Genomic DNA, 17,712 nt, shown 5'->3' with positions numbered 1-17,712 from the left:
TTTTGACTTCAAAAGTATTGTTAAGGTCAGGAACACACATGGTTATTTAATTCTGACAATTGCTTTTATTTTTGTTTATTTTATTTTTTTTACTTGTTGCTTTTGTTTTTTATTTCTAATGGTTTTTAATAGGTCATCATGTGGGGTGGCACGGTGGCACAGTGGTAGTGCTGCTGCCTTGCAGTAAGGAAACCTGGGTTCGCCTCCCTGTGTAGAGTTTGCATGTTCTCCTCGTGTCTGCATGGGTTTCCTCTGGGTGCTCTGGTTTCATCCCACCGTCCAAAAACATGCAGCTTAGGTGCACTGGTGATCCCTATTGTCCCTAGTGTGTGTGTGTGTGTGTGTGTGTGTGTGTGTGTGCACCCTGCAGTGAGCTGGCGCCCTGCCCAGGGATTTGTTCCTGCCTTGTGCCCTGTGCTGGCTGGGATTGGCTCCAGTAGTCTCTCATGACCCTGTGTTAGGATATAGCAGGTTGGACAATGGATGGATGGAGGACATCATGTGTTGCTGGACAGCTTGAGACAAACAAAGTCAGCAGTAACTCTGGCACAGCTCTACTATTAAATAGGAAAATCAACAGAATGAAAGGTCCATACTTTGAAAACCTTCATAAGAGACATGGCACTAAAGCAAACAGACATCACTAAGAAAAGGTATTCTGGTTTGTACTTTATTTTGTGTGAATACAAGTTTGTTTTGGTTTTATTCTAGTAGCATGTCAAGAGGGTAAAAGTGACTCCTGTGTATTGGCGCCCTTGACTATTTTCGAGCTATGCTCTTAATTAAAGACCTTTAAAATTTTTCCCAGCCACAAATGAATAATGATTTTTTGGCATTAGAGCTGTCTGACTTGCTAGTATGTTTGTTGAGATCAACCAAACTTAACTTCTGTAATTACTTATAACTAGTGACTACATCCCATTTGCTCAAATATTATCCAAATAAGTATTGTGTGAGTTATCACATGGATTTCATAGAATTTATGTTAGATAAAGGTATCCTAGGCACTTTACATTGATGATACATAAATACAGTACCAAATAAAAAGAAAATATGTTTCGTTGAAAAAGTGCAGAAAAGCACAGAGATAACCATGAACAATTCTTGCATGGCCATGCGTAAAACAAGGCCATAATAAAAATGCTAAAATAAATGTATAAATATCCCATAAACAAGTCTAGAAGAAACAATTATAATGATTGATCAGATAACCAAGTCTTTATTTTAGATTTCAGTAAGTCAAATTTAATTTGTCTAACTAAAAGAGGCAAGGAATTCCAAAGGTTTGGGGCAAAATAATGAAAGGCAATGTCTCTGTAAGTTTTACTATATATCTGCAAGTTAGGATGGACAAAAGATAAAAAGGTAAGATAAAAGATAAGGTACATAAAATTAATTAAATCTGCTAAATAGTTTGGTGAACTACCATGAAAATCTTTAAAAGTCAGCTTTAAAATTTAAAATTGCATCTGATGATCAATAGGAGCCCATAGTAATCAAACAATACTAGACTAAAACTCTCAAAGTTTTGTATGTGTATCAATAAGTAAGCTTCTAAATCTTGAAACTTCTAAAGTTTGTTTAACATATGTGTGAAAAAACCTCTGCAAAGGTAGTCAAAGTGCAGTGGATAAAAGCATAAATAAGACATACATACAGCAGCAGGATAGTCTGGGATAAGACTGAATATGTGAAATGTTCCTAAAATGAAAATAAGTTGATCTGTAAACAGCTTTTACATTAGATTCAAATACAGCACCTAGGTCAAGCAAATAGGTTTTACTTTTTAAAGCTATTGAAGTTAAAGATATTAAATTAAGTTAATTCTAAATCTAATGCACTTCACCTTACTATTGACATCACATTTTAATTGTTATACTAATGAATGTTATTTTAGCTTCAAAATCCATCTATTGGCATGCTTTTAGTGTTTGCAGATTCATTTTAGTAAGAAAAAATGTGCTGTTTTAACAGCCTTGCTAACCACATGTTTCTGTGATTTGAGCTGAGCCATACAAATGTTTGGCCAGCATGGAGATTCTGATACACTAACTAAATACATCTTGTTCTCCATTTAACTTGCAGACTAGCCATAGGAACAGAGAGAGCCACAGTTTTTGAAACTTGCTTTGATATTTACAGGATAGGCACCTGCTCCCCAGTATCCTCACATGGATAGGCTGTTTAGAAAATGGAGGGATTATTGGAAATACAACAGTCAGTATTATTTCTAACCTCTCTTACTAAAATTCTTGATACTACAAGTTAAAATTTTAGCAAATCAAAGGTGATTGGTCATATTGCCAGGCTGTCAATGCATATACAGTATAATTTATTTTTTTTCTGAACTAATTCCATAGTGGGGATAAATGGCAACAAAGCCTTGGAAGAACAGCAGAATTTTCCTGCTTGATTAAGTAAAACCATGAAAGATTTTAAAATAATATACACTAATATTCAAGCTCTGTCTCCTTAGTCTCTCTATACAGAATGCATTAGTCTAACTGTTTAGATAATGACCAGTTAACTGTAGGAATGATCTTGCATAGAAAATATGTACCACCAATGCAAAGAACATATACTTATTTTTGGAAGAAACTAAAAAACTTAAATAAACTTATAGTGCCTCCAAAAGCTGACTCTATCAAGTCTGTCACATTTTGTGGAAATAACAGCTCAGGACTTTCTGCACATTTTAATTGGTTTGAAAGGACCCAAGTCATACTGTGTTTGTCATAACACCTTCATCTCTTCAAAAGTTCACAGCCAATACTGGTATAGAAGTTGACTATAGAGCCAGCAGGTGGCTCTTGTGAAACACATTGCTGATGTGTGGAGTACAAGTCAAGCTTAAGTATAACCCATACAATGCTCTACATACCTTATCCATGTTATTGTGTGCAGTTTTATTTTCATATTGTAAATAAGACGTACCTGAGTCAGAGAAAAGTACAAAGAAGAGCAACTAGGTTGATACATGGCAGTATGGTATGTGTGCTATAAGGAAAAGAAAGGTTAAAGAAGCTGAACCATTTTAGTTTAAGCAAATTGAGATTAGAAGGTGGCCTGATTGAACTCTTTACAATATATAAAGGGAGTCAGTAGGATTGAATGAATCCCAACTCCTACTTTAAAATAAACTCTTCAACAAGAGCATACAGACACAGTTGAAATCTTGTTGAGAGTCGATTTGACACAAACAATATAAAGATTTTATTAACACAGAGAACCATAGATGCATTAAATAAGTTATCAGGTAGTGTAGTTAACAATTGTGCTTTAAGGACCATCAAAGCTAAACTGAATATTATTTTGGAAAATTACGTGAATCGGATTGACAAGCTTGTTGGGTTGAGGGGCCTTTTTCTAATGTTAGATACAGCAATTGTCTATCTTTCTAGTAGATGGGTATAAGTTGTGCCTCGAATTGTTGAACAATTTAATTTTACAGGTATATTAATAGTATACTACAGGCATAAATAAATCAGAAAAAAAACATAAATAAGAAGAGATCAATTTTGACATTATTAAAGAAATTTCTGGATGCCAGTCACAAAGGCAGAGGCATAGTTCCATAGCACACAATAACTGTCAAGTTTAATTATATTGCTTGACATATCTAAAAATTCTTTCCTTCCAGGACAGAACATTGGGATACTGGAAAATCTATTGTAGGGAACCTTGTAAGCCGACAGTCTATCACAATCCAGCCTATAGGTTAAAACAAGTCTAGTATATGGAAAAAAAGAATGTCAAAGAAAAAAAAGGTCATTAACTGAACATAGAGTCTCGATAATACTGTAGATTGTTTTTAATCAGCTCATGAATTACATAATTGTTTCATTTTTTTAAGGCTCTCTTTTGTATATTAGCAGGGTGAAACCTGTTTAGAAGACAATGGAGAATTCTTGTTGTAGATTGATATACAGTAAGCATAGTAAATTACCATATTTATTTGAAAAGATAAACCATAACTTTTTCCTGTTTCAAGTAATACTTGATGGAAAAACCCTGCTTCAGGGGCAACTGTTTTTAATCCTGTTGTTTCCTTTCAAAACTCTATCACAGTCTCCATGGAAACACATTTTTTCTTTTCCTACTCACAATAAAAACTAATTTTACAGCACATTTTTTTTTTATAAATAAACTATAACTAGTGGTTGCAAGTAACCTTGCAAGTCCCAAGTCCCTATGCTATCATGCAAGCTTATTAAAGCAGTGTAGTAAGTTTAGCTGTTTCATTGTAAAAGATTTTATTTATGTAATGCCATAAAACTTGTTGCAATGCTGTTTGTAATTCTTATTCATTTCTGTGTTCTCTTTGCTTTAACTTCTGAATTTAGCTTTTGAATACTACAGATGCAAATACTTGTCTCCGAGTAAAATTAAAGATCTCCCTAGTATATAATACAATGTTAAGGTCTGTGCATGTGTCCAGTCCCTTATAGGAATTTGATTGGCCAGTTTGGCTTTAGTAATCAGATCGAAAGAGGAAGTGTAAGTGTGAAACGCACAAGGAGGAGTAGGCTGGGTAATACTTCACGCAACGCGTGCTGCAGCGGACACTCCTGCTACGCAAGCGTTGTACTGTTTATACTTGCGCGCGTACTTTACGTAAATCTGGAGGTATCATGGTGAGAACAGGTTCGGCTTCGCTGTGTTGTGAATTGCCTGGAACGCCCATTAAATTCCGATGACACCTTACCGCAATATCTCTGAAAAGGATATTTAATGATTAAAGGTAATAAAAGCACTCACATACACTAGCGGAATTTTATTGTAACCAAATCTGCATATCTTTGGAAGGAAACTGGAGCACACTGAGGAAACCCAGCAGGAACACTTGTAAACTTCAGGCAGGTAATATCAGCGACGTGACTCCCTGAAAGACAGCAGCGCTAAAGCTCCGCCACTGTGTCACCCCCATGTGTTCAATTATTAACAGTATTCATTATTTAAATGAAATTACTGATTTATCTGTAAAATCTAACATACATACGTTAATGCATTTCATCATGAAAGTGATATCAAGTGTAAATCTAAGGATTCTAAATGTGCAGAGAGTTGGAAAATCTTACATTTAATGTACTCAGTGTGGCGAGCACTTCAGAAAGCCCTAGAAAAAAGACGGCACAGAAGACGGTATGTGAGACCTTGAAAATGTATTGTGTCATTACGATCGGGAATATGCGACGCTTGAATAAAAAAGCACCACGAGTACATCTGTATGTCGGCATTTTGCTGCACCACATCAAACCGTTCATCAAACATCGAAGCGCACCGATCTAGTAGGATCCGCAAAGCGGCTTTCTGTCACATGTAGATAGTAAATAGAGACTTTTTGCTGGTACTGCAACTCGCGCACGCGTCTCATTAATTTCTGAGGACCTGCTCAGAGGACACATCAGATGAACGCTGGGAACACATGGCATCCATGCTGCGGGCACGTACGCGTTCTGAGCGTTAAGTATAAACGAGCACTTAAGGCATAGGTGGCACCCTAAGAGTCACTTTCAAAGATGGGAAATATAAAAGTGGACAGAATGCAAGCAAGACTCCTTGAAGTAACAGAACCTGAGAAGAATGCTTTACGGTAAAATGCTTGACATAGGGTGTGCTGGTCAAAAGAGGCTCAGAAACATGAGAATTCAGAGGAAAGATGCTGAAGGTACGCATAGGGCAGGAGATATAAAATATTTTTTACAGTATTCTATTAATTGTCTTTAATAGGTAACATGGCTAGAATACTATATATTGTATTGTACCTTCAGCATTTTTCTGTGCTATTATTTGATAAAGAACTTTGAAATAAATTATAGATTATCTTTTTACAATTAATGTGCCACCTAACTTGTAATACTGTTTTTTAATTCATAAAAATTGTAATCCTATCTTTTGTACTGAATCTTATCCACTGTAATCCAACTAATACAGAGTTTTTAAGATAGCTCAGAATGTCAAGATACGAAAGTAAAAGAAAACCAATATGGTCATAAAACTGGTAAATCATTAGAAATCTTGAGCACACCACTTGCTGATGACGTGTCTTCCCAGGCAGTACTTTATAAAGTTCTTAAGTTGACAACACTGTACTGAATACAATCAGCTGGGGATAAAGGAGTACTAAAACCAATTTTTTTTTTGCCACTGTCATTTAATGTAGGAATCACAAGAGTATTAGATTATCGGCAGTTAGAAGTAGTTTACATTAATATATAAAACTTAATGATTTAAGGACCTTCAGAAAAAATAAATGTGGAAAACTTTACGCATTTTGGTAAGTTGATAATCCTGTGTTCGCAATAGCTATGGTTTACCAGTGCTTTTCTCTTAAACAACATCTGCTGTATTTTTTGTAACAACACTCTTCAGGTAATGTTTTGGTTATTTCTTTATTTATGTAGTATAGTTATGACTGAAGGTCATTCTACTCTCGCTTTGTCATTCTTGAATTTGTTTAAACTACTATGTTTGCAGCTGAACATAATGTATTTTCTTGCACTAACCTGAATCTTTGCCTTCTGGTGAAATATATGTATGTTCCTTTACTGTCCTATTATCTGTTATTATGTTGTAAAAGGTATCTGCACTCTAGTTTATGGGAATTTCCACCTCTAAATTTATAAAAATGATTATTGTCGGTGTTCAGTGAATATACTGTACTTTGCAGTTATGTTTAAAGTTATGCTGGCGATATAGAAGTGTGTTTTATTTTCTGATATAACACTTATACTCTAGAATATGCAATTTTACAACATCATGGAATTATGCAACAATGGACACGTAAACGGGCGGACATAGAGATAGCGGGTGACATCATCCACGCCGTTGTTGCTAAACTACAAACACAGCACCCCGAGGCGCATGTGCTAATCTCTGGAGACTTTAACCATGTGATGCTGGACAAAACATTATCGGCCTTCTCCCAGTATGTGGATTTAACACCCGGGGAAATAGAACTATTGACCTACTGTATGCAAACATTAAAGATGCATACAGCGCCATTCCGCTGCCTGCGCTTGGGAAAGCAGATCATAACCTGGTTCTGCTTCAGCCTCACTACAAACCAAGAGTGAGGGAACTACCTTCAACCACACGCTCATTCAGGAAGTGGTCCCCTGAGAAAGAGCAGGCTCTGAGAGGCTGCTTTGGAACTACAGACTGGGATATGCTTTGGGAACTACGGACTGGGATATCCTGCAGGGATCATATAGTGAGAACATTGAGGAGGTTGTTGACTACACTATTGACTACATCAACTTCTGTATGGACATTGTAGTTCCAGTAAGAACAGTACGCTGCTATGCTAAAAACAAGCCATGGATTACAAGTGACATCAAGGGCCTTTTGAACCAGAAGAAAAAGGCTTTTAAAGGTGGTGATCAGCATGAGCACAAGAGCGTGCAGAAGGAACTCCTTCCAGCTCAGGGAGACGAAGGACCAGTACAGGAGAAAGCTGGAGCAGAAGTTGCAAAATAACAGCATGAAGGAAGTGTGGGATGGGATGAAGATTATCGCTAGCTGCAGCTCGAAGCGGAGTTCCACCATCGAGAGAGATGTGGAGAGAGCAAACCTGATGAACAACTTCTTTAATAGGTTTGACCACCCTAACTCACTCTCACCTCAGAGTACTGCATCCTCTACCCATCCTTCTGCTGATACCAGCATAGGAGGGAGTTTCCCCCACCCACAATTACAGCAGCACAGGTAAGCAGAGAGCTGAGGAGACTTTGTGCCAGCAAAACGGTGGGACCAGATGGAGTATAGCCATGACTGCTGAAGGCCTGTGTGTTGGAGCTGGGGTGTCCTCTACAGCGCATCTTCATCCTAAGCCTGGAACAGGGGAGAGTCCAGAGGCTTTGGAAAACATCTTGTATCACCCCAGTCCCAAAGCTATCACGTCCTGGTTAGCTGAATGACTTCCGGCCTGTCGCTCTGACGTTACATGTGATGAAAACCATGGAGTGGCTGCTGCTTCACCACCTGCAGCTCGCATACCAGGAGAAGGTGGGAGTGGAGGATGCCATCATCTATATGCTACACTGATCCCTCTCCCACTTGGACAGAGGCAGTGGTGCTGTAAGAATTATGTTTCTGGACTTCTCTAGCGCCTTCAGCACCATCCATCCTCTGCTCCTTAGGGACAAGCTGACAGAGATGGGAGTAGATTCATACCTGGTGGCATGGATCATGGACTATCTTACAGACATGTCAGTGGTCAGTAGCACAGGAGCGCCGCAGAGGACTGTGCTTTCTCCGGTCCTGTTCAGCCTATATACATCGGACTTCCAATACAACTCGGAGTCCTACCACGTGCAAAGGTTCGCTGACAACACTGCTATCGTGGGCTGCATCAAGAGTGGGCAGGAGGAGGAGAATAGGAACCTAATCAAGGACTTTGTTAAATGGTGCGACTCAAACCACCTACACCTGAACACCAGCAAAAGGATTTTAGGAGGACCAGGCCCCTCCTGGACCCTGTGATTATCAGAGGTGACTGTGTGAAGAGGGTACAGACCTATAAATTCCTGGGAGTGCAGCTGGATGATAAATTGGACTGGACTGCCAATACTGATGTTCTGTGCAAAAGAGGACAGAGCCGACAATATTTCTTTAGAAGGCTGGTGTCCTTCAACGTCTGCAATAAGATGCTGCCCAGTGGTGTGCTGGGAAGGCAGCATAAAGAAGAGGGACACCTCACGCCTGGACAAACTGGTGAGGAAGATAGGCTCTATTGTAGGCACGGAGCTGGACAGATTGACATCAATGTCAATTTGATGCATTTGATTGTTGATGTATTGGTACCATCTATTATCACAAAGTCTTTATACTGTCACAAGAACGAGACATGGACAGATAAAGAGTTGGGGCAGCCACCCGTATATTGTGGTATCCTGGCTGCAAAGTCGTTTTCTTAGAAATACAGAGCACTGAAGTGCATACAACCGAGTCCAAAACAAGACTGAGGAAACAAAGGAAAGGGGCAGGTTTTAAAGGGGAGACAGGAAGTGAGGTCGTATGGATCTGGCACGTGGTCTTCCACCATTGGCTCAGTAGCGGAGGTGACATCAGAGGGACTGGAGCTGGTGTGGCCGAGTTCCATTGGCTCAGTCCCGGAAGTGATGTCAGGAGATCCAGGTGAAATCCCCCGGGGATGGTCTACAGGCAAGGAGAAAAGAGTCAGTGCACTCTGCCACACCCCGGCATGCCTCGAACTGCCTTCACTCAAGCCCTTTAGCTGCCTCCCATGCGCGTGTGTGACAAGGCCCCCTTAGCCCAGACCCGACGGGTCGGGCGACCTAACCGAGAGGTCGTGAACCCGAGAAAGGGCATCAGCGTTGGCGTGGAGCGCCCGGCGATGAACGGCGAAAACTTGTGCGGCTGCAGGTCAAGAAACCACCGGGTGACCCGCGGATTCGACTCCTTGTGGAGGGCCATCCACTGTAGGGTGCATGGTCCGTGACAAGGGTGAATTCCCGGCCCAACAGGTAGTACCTCAGCTGAGTAATCGCCCATTTAATCGCCAGAGCCTCCCTCTCCACCGCAGCATACCTGGTCTCCCGGTCCAACAGTTTCCGGCTCAGGAACATGATGGGGTGCTCCACACCATCGACGCTTTGGCTCAGCACGGCGCCCAGGCCTGTGTCCGAAGCGTCCGTCTGGAGGATGAAAGGCAAAGAAAAGTTAGGTGCCATCAAAACAGGTGTGGGCGTAAGGGCCTGCTTTAAGTCACCAAATGCAGCGCTGTTTTTCAGTCCATGCCACAATGTTCGGGGCCCTCTTCTTTGTTAAATCAGTCAAGGGCGCCGCTCTCTCCGAAAACCGAGGTACAAACCGGCGGTAGTACCCGCTAACCGAAAGGCTTGGACCTGCCGCTTGGTTGTGGACGGGCCATTTCAGAATGGCATCAATTTTGGAGCACTGTGGCCTTACGGTACCCGACCCACCAGGTAGCCTAAATATTTGGCCTCGCTTAATCCAAGAAGCATTTCTGGGATTAATCCGAGCCCGCCTCACCAAGTGTCCGTAATACCGCTTGGACATGCTGTAGGTGTTCCTTCCATGTGCTGGAATAGATGACCACGTCATCCAGGTAGGCAGCACTGTATGAGTTATGAGGCGAAGCACTTTGTCCACCAGGCGCTGAAAGGTTGCTGGAGCCCGTGTAACCCAAATGGAAGGACACGATACTGCCAGTGTCCGCTAGGGGTACTAAGCGGTTTTACCTTCGCGGAGTCCGTTAAAGGAACCTGCCAGTACCCTTTCGTCATGTCAAGTGTGGTCAGGTATTGAGCCTGTCCAAGCCTCTCGAGGAGGTCGTCCCCGCGTGGCATTGGATAAGCATCAAATTGGGAGACTTGATTAAGCCGGCGGAAGTCATTGCAGAACCTCCAACTTCCGTCAGGCTTACCGAGCGAGCACAATGGGGCTGGACCAGGGACTATAACTTTCCTCAATCACACCTAGCTCCAGCATGCGCTTGATCTCAAGCTCCACTTCAGCCTTTTTTGCCTCGGGAAGGCGATCAGGCGTTCTCGGACAACAACCCGGGCTCTGTCACGATGTTGTGCTCAATCAGAGAGGTCCTTCCAGGGTTCTCACTGACTACCTCCCGAGCGGTCCGGATAACTGTTTCCAGCTCCTGCCGCTGTCTGGGACTTAAGTCCGTGCGAAGTTAAGGTCGTGTGTGTGAGCGAAGAGTGGCGGGGCTGGCGGAGGAGGGATCGGGGTCCCTGTCCTTCCACGGTTTCAGCAGGTTCACATGATAAACCGCTCCTTTGGCCGGCGATTGGGTTGACTCACCAAATAGTCGACCAGTCCCTTCCTCTCCTTAACCGTAGGGGCCCTGCCAGTGGGCAAGCAATTTAGAGTGGGAGGTAGGCACTAGGACCATGACCCGATCTCCCGGGCGGAACTCCCGAAGAGGCGTGCCGCAGTTGTAGTACCGGGCCTGTGCTGCTTGAGCTTCCTCCATGTGACTTTTAAGGACAGGCCGAATCTTTCCAAATCTATCGCGTAACTGCGCGATATACTCCAGTATGTTTGTGGAGGGAAGAGCCTCTTCTTCCCAGCCTTCTTTCAAAATATCTAATATGCCCGAGGTTGTCGCCCGTACAGTAGTTCAAAGGGGAGAACCCGTGGAGGCTTGTGGGACTTCCGATAGGCAAAAGGACGAGGGGAGGAGCTGATCCCAGTTCCTTCCATCCTCGCTGACCACCTTACGCAGCATTTGCTTGAGAGTTTGATTAAACCTCTCTACTAATCCGTCGGTTTGAGGATGATACACGAGGTCTTTAAATGCTTTATTTTCAGTAATCTGGCAGTCTCCTTGAACGTTTCCGAGGTGAAGGGGGTCCCCTGGTCTGTCAAGACTTCTTTGGGGATCCCCACGCGCGCGAATACCCCTAGTAATTCCCGTGCGATGGCTTTAGAGGTAGCTGAGCGCAACGGAACAGCTTCGGGGTATCGTGTAGCGTAATCCACGAGGACTAAAATGTACTTGTGTCCTCGGGCTGAGGGCTCCAGGGGTCCCACCAGGTCGACCCCGATTCTGTGGAAGGGAACGTCAATCAGTGGAATAGGAACGGAGGGAGCACGGTCCCTCCTAGGAATTTGTCGCAGTTGACACTCCGGGCAGGAAGCGCCAAAGCGGCGAACCTCCTCATTAATTCCTGGCCAGTAGAAGCGGGCTTGATCCGCTCCAGAGTTTTTTCGGTGCCCAGGTGGCCACCTAGGAGGTGGGCGTGTGCTAGCTCGCAGACCTGCCGCCGGAAGGTACGCGGCACCAGCAGCAGCCTCGTCTCCTGCCCGTCATGCATTGCTACACGGTAAAGGAGGTCATTATCTAGCACAAAGTAGGGGCCCTGTGGCATCGACTGATTAGTGCGCTGGCCATTGACAAGGACCACTGCATTTTTTACAAACTTCAGGGAGTCATCATTCCATTGCTCCCTTCTAAAAGAAGCCGGCGTTTCTTTAAATTGGAACCGCAACACGGAGAGAGGGTCAGCGTCGACCTCAATGGGCGTGGTTTCTCCCGCTCCGCCGCGCGTTGGTGGATGGCGTGTTAGCCAGCGACGCCCGGGAGTTGCCACGTCAGTCAGGGCGACGCTTCGCTCTCTCTGCCGGCTGATTACACGGCGTGGAGGCAGCTTGAGACGGGTTATCTCCGTCCATAACGAGGCCCAAATTAACCCCGGGAGTGGTATGTGTCTCACCGCTTTTGATTTTAGACCAGTCCGCCCTAGTATCACCGGGTGTGGAGGATCAGGTAGGACGCTACGGTGAGTTTGAACTGACCCTCCGTAACTGATGACACAGCGGCGGACCTGTACCAGCGGATGTCTCCGTGGACACAGGTTATACCGGTCTTAAATTTTAGCCACTGTTGCGGTTGCACAAAGCGGTGGGCAACAATGGAAATGTTGCTGCGGAGTCGAACAAACCTGTGGTCTTGTGTCCGTTGGCGATCACCACGCCAGTATGTGGGACCGCCAGCGGATTAGCGAGCACACCAACCCTCCTCGCCCTCCACCTGCATTCCTCCTTGCCCCAAGCGGTTTGCGCCAGCGGCACCGCGGGACGCCATCTGAGCTCCGGATTGTACAGGGAGGGGCTAGGTCTTGGAACGCACCCGGCTGGGTTTGACATGAGGACGGTTCTGCTCCCCCAGAGTGTGAGGCCGCCCTCTGCGTCTCCATAAGCTCTATGAGCTCAGACATGTTCTTAAACTGCTGCGCCCAAACCGGCTGGGTGAAGCCACGGGAAGCGCTTCCAGGAGCAGATAGCAAGCTACCTGCTCTATTATTTGGTAGGGCGTGTTTTCAAATGGCGTAGCCAATGCCCTACCATTGCCCATAAGGACCAGGCTTGTTTGTTGGTCGGCCGCTCAGGGTCCAACCTCCATTTTTATTTTATTCACCTGCCAGTCTGGGGCACCCCTAGGTGGTAAATGGGGCTTTGGTTTCAGGGAGGCAGGCACTCTCCCCCAGGAGAGCATACTGAGTCCCTGTTGCCTCCCCCTCCAGGGCAGCCCAATTCTGTGAGCCCCACCCGCACACTCCCTGGCCTCTCCAGATGGCCTAGTTATGAGTGCTGGGAGCGGAGCCCGCACCGGGTCACGCCGGACCGCGGGCACCCTCCCGCCTGAAGACTCGGCCCGCACGCTCCCACCTGGGTATATTGCAGGTCCTGTCCCCTTCTCTCTGGGACTTCTCCATCCTGCCGACTACGCCACTGTCACAAGAACGAGACATGGACAGATAAAGAGTTGGGGCAGCCACCCGTATATTGTGGTATCCTGGCTGCAAAGTCGTTTTCTTGTAGAAATACAGAGCACTGAAGTGCATACAACCGAGTCCAAAACAAGACTGAGGAAACAAAGGAAAGGGGCAGGTTTTAAAGGGGAGACAGGAAGTGAGGTCGTATGGATCTGGCACGTGGTCTTCCACCATTGGCTCGTGGCCGGAGGTGACATCAGAGGGACTGGAGCTGGTGTGGCCGAGTTCCATTGGCTCAGTCCCGAAGTGATGTCAGGAGATCCAGGTGAAATCCCCGGGATGGTCTACAGGCAAGGAGAAAAGAGTCAGTGCACTCTGCCACACCCGGCATGCCTCGAACTGCCTTCACTCAAGCCCTTTAGCTGCCTCCCATGCGCGTGTGTGACAATACCCATTGTAACTGATGGCTGCCTTATGCTGTAAAAAAAAAAAAAAAAATTAAATGGTACTGGCTTTATCTGTGTCACCTTTGAATAAGCTGTTGTGTTCTGTTTAACATGAAAACCTATTTTGATAAGACAAAATTTAAAATGATCATGTTGAACATATGGACAAATGTTTGAAAAATCAGTTGTCAAGACCCTTCTGTCTTTTTAATAATGTATACTTTTTTCTATTTTCATGAGCTGTTTAGTGCATTGAATGTTGCTTAAAAAATAATTTACAATGGATTCTTTCTATATAACATGGTGTTGTAGTGTTTCTTTCTTGTAGAGATTTTGGGAATAGTTTTTTTCTCAATCAAATTGTTTCTGATATCAATTATTGTAATTCTGGCTTTTAGGAGCAATTTTTCTGAATTTTAATAGTCTATCTAATGTTCTAGGATGTGGTGTTTTCATATTTAGAAATGGTGATATTACATACCTCTATTTTAATAATTTCCTTTGAAATACTCACTAAATACTACTGAGTTGTTTGAATTGCTTATTATTTATGTCTATAATGTGTAGAAACATGACAACACCAAGACATATTTTGCAAAACAAAGGTGACTTCTTACATATTTTAAAGACGATCAAACAAAAAAATTATCTGAAAAATCATTGTGCTTAATGTAAACGCAGTTCCAAGAAAATTTTTTTAGAGTCATTCATTTGCTTGTATAAAAAGTTGTAATCTTTTTCAATTGAGAATTTCAAGAAATATCTCAATAATAAAAGGAAACCATTCTGTTCATCAAACTATTTTTTACTGTTGAATTGTCCAAATATATCAACTGATTCATTTTGCAAACCTGCAAGAGTTTTAAATTTTTTACCTCATTCATGCTGTGGCATTATCGTCTCACCTTAATCTCATAAAAATAGGCAGAAGCTCTCAGGTGTTCCATGTGAAGAAAATCTAAAACAGTTCAACAGACACCAGTTTAAGATTAAATTGCCCATTTCATGATTAAGAGGATGGGCTCCACTGTGATTCTTAATTGGATATAGCAGGCTATACAATAAATACATTGAAGTGAAAATAAGAAATCATGGTGTTTTATCAAGACTAGAAATTGTATTTACAAAATCATTGGAATGGCATTATTGCTTTATTGTTTTACCAACTAATTCAGTAAACAAAATTATTTATCATATTTTGTTATTGTAATTTGTAGCGTGCTCTCCTCGAGCAAAAGCAGCGGCGTAAACGTCAAGAGCCCTTAATGGTACAGCCCAATCCTGAGGCAAAGCCCCGGCGTTCCAAGCCTAGGAGAAATGAAGAGCAGGCTCCACTTGTCGAGTCCAGACATAGTATCACCAGTGATGTCATACTTGATGGTGAGTAGTAATAGTATTTTATGAACACTATGAGAAAAACATTAATGAACAACTTATGTTTTTGGCATACAGTTGTAGATGATTGGATTTAAGTCATATTGTGCTTAAAAAGAATCTATAAACATCCCACAACACTTTTGGCTAATTCTTTTTATTTTATTTTTTTTTTTTTTTTAAGTGTTCACATCAACCTTTACCATGTATCCTCTAGCTAGATTGTACTTTTCTGTGAGTTACCGTTTATGCGCTTGTCTTTGTCTCATATATTTTTGTCTGTCTTACTGTTTAGACTCAAGTACATTCTCTATAGTTTCTTAATATATTTGACTCTTGTTAAAATGCGTAAATTCTGTAACACTACAGTTTCTTCATGGGATAATACATAAAAGATCCACTGTATCTAAACTAGTAGAACCACTACTAACTAACATGGCAAAAATACTTTCTTCTTCAAGGTGCACCATCATATTTTTTCACCATGTCTTCACTGCTTTACCTTACTAAACAAATCATCAGAACTGTTTCTTGCATATTGATACAGATTACAGCTCAATTAATATGCCTTCCACTTAAACAACCCACTCCACACCTACTGCAACTTGACCCAAAATACATTTTTACTTCTCTGACTTTTACTAGCCAGAATAATGTGATGAATTTATATTAATCTACTATTTCTGTCTTTGTTTGTTTTGATAATTCAAATATATTATAGCCCTCAGGGATATAAATGGTATGGAAAGGTTATAGAATGAAAGTATAAATAATATTGCTAGATCAAAAATGAAGGTTGATATACAGCACAGGGAGGCTGGATATTTACAAAAGGCACATCAGTATTGGAGACTAACTGTCTTGTTAGCGTTGCCTCTGACAGAGAGTTGTAAGGATAGAGTTCTAAGAGTAGTAGCCACAAAGCATAAAGTTCGACATGTAGGCTTAAAATTTACCAATAATCCATAGCTGATAGATCCTTTGACTGCGGCCATTTTGGGTTATTATAGAAAATGCAAGTCTTATGGGTAGTAACTTCTGTAGTAGCACATAATGCAAATCAGTTTAATTGTACTAAACACACTGTTATAAAAATCACGCTTTTTACAGTTTTTAATTGTGTACTGCCTTCATTAAAAACATATTTATGGATCATTTATAGTAACTGGATACATTTCAGGACAAAATATTTGGAAAACATTTCAGCATATGCTAAGTTCCATCAGGCTGAAGTTTAAATACTTTACAATTTGAACGGAGGAAAAAGACGATGAACCTAAGTATAGTACTAAGGAAAAATATCTTCAAATTAGAAAGCTGCAAGCAGTTTTGAGCATAAGCTATATGGCCAGTGAAAATAAAATGTATACAAAACACATACTCTATATATAAAATTTTGTTGTATTAATTCTGACATTGGAATGTTTTTTTCATTACATACCAGCTTACAGTCAATGCCAATAAAAGTCCTATTGGGTGTTTAATATTAGCATACATCTCATAAATTACAGACCATCCGCGTCACATTTCAATAAACATAGACATATGATCTTTTTATTACAGGCTAAAAAAAACAGCATATGGCTTTTGATTGGTTTCTATCGTTTTCTTCCAGCAGTGCTAATTATCAGCCTGGATGTCACTGTGGATGCATTTATACATGAATTTCTATTTAACATTTAATGGTTCCCCTCTTTGAAAAACCTGGACTATTTATTGTTACTAATCTGAAATTTCCTGTTATTATGTGTGGTGGTGCTTATCACTAAGAGTATGCAATATAGAAAGGCAATATGTAAATAAAATGTATTATTATTTATTATTATTACTATAAAGTAAAGCTCAGTTGATACATAAAGAAGATTAAAGTCTATTTTTGTTTATATTAAATGCTGATGTTACAAATTTATGGAAAATCACTTTAAATAAAACTTCGTCTAAATTAACCACTTAGGAATTAATGTTAATTCAGTCCTGTACGGATTTTGTGCAGGTTAACAAAGAATATAAATAATTCCTCTTAATAAATGCTTCATAATTTAACCAAAATCTTTATCCAATAATACATTTTATTAATGACATAAGAAAGAAGAGCCTATAATTGATTTTAGATATATCCTTACTATTTAAGTGAGCCGATACAATTAAGGTGTCTGGTACTTCATCTTTAATTTCTTTTACACAGTTTTGAAAACACAGGCAGTCACCAAATTTTAATTAGAAAATAAATTCAGTTATGCTTTTATCAAAACTAAACTAACAGAAAATAAATATATACTATTCCTTCTATAGAATTTGAGGAAATTGTCTTAAAAGTTTTAGACATCTCATTTTGTGAATCTTTTATGTTGTTTGTTTGGTGGGTAGGTATTGATGGTCCTGCGGCATTCATGGTGCCAGAGCCAACAGACCTCAATAACAAAGTTCAGATGCTCTCAGTGAGTGAGTCCCCACCAGCTGAGGATTTGGAACGTGATGGTGACAAGGAGACACTACTTGAACACTCATCTAAGCTAGATATCCAAGAGGTTTTACAGAAACGAGGTAAATACACTGACTTAGGTGCTGAGTTGCTTTAAGTTGAGAGCAAACAAAAAATATTTTTATTTATAAAAAAAACAATATATAGGACAATTTTATTAGGTTACTCAAGAAAATTATTTTTAACATGA

The 17,712-nt window shown here is 41.4% G+C and overlaps 1 protein-coding gene across 9 annotated transcripts in view; it reads left to right on the top strand.

Annotated features, from left to right (window-relative positions):
• zmp:0000000711 (tubby-related protein 3) overlaps window positions 1-17,712 on the top strand; it is a 139,222-nt gene that overhangs the window by 86,039 nt on the left and 35,471 nt on the right. For 5 of the 9 annotated variants that reach the window (XM_039769519.1, XM_039769514.1, XM_039769516.1 and 2 more), the window contains 2 exons: window positions 14,884-15,046; window positions 17,408-17,584. In XM_039769519.1, the coding sequence (XP_039625453.1) occupies window positions 14,932-15,046; window positions 17,408-17,584 (292 nt within the window). In that variant the 5' untranslated portion in view covers window positions 14,884-14,931. Of the gene's footprint in view, window positions 1-4,712; window positions 4,742-4,785; window positions 4,861-14,883; window positions 15,047-17,407; window positions 17,585-17,712 lie in introns of those variants that run through there. The other 4 variants (XM_039769521.1, XM_039769520.1, XM_039769518.1 and 1 more) reach the window with 3 other exon arrangements.

The sequence above is a fragment of the Polypterus senegalus genome, chromosome 11 (assembly GCF_016835505.1).
Source record: "Polypterus senegalus isolate Bchr_013 chromosome 11, ASM1683550v1, whole genome shotgun sequence".
NCBI classification, from domain to species: domain Eukaryota; kingdom Metazoa; phylum Chordata; class Cladistia; order Polypteriformes; family Polypteridae; genus Polypterus; species Polypterus senegalus.
Note: the sequence above shows the minus strand (reverse complement) of the source record. Positions and strands in the feature narration are given on the sequence as shown.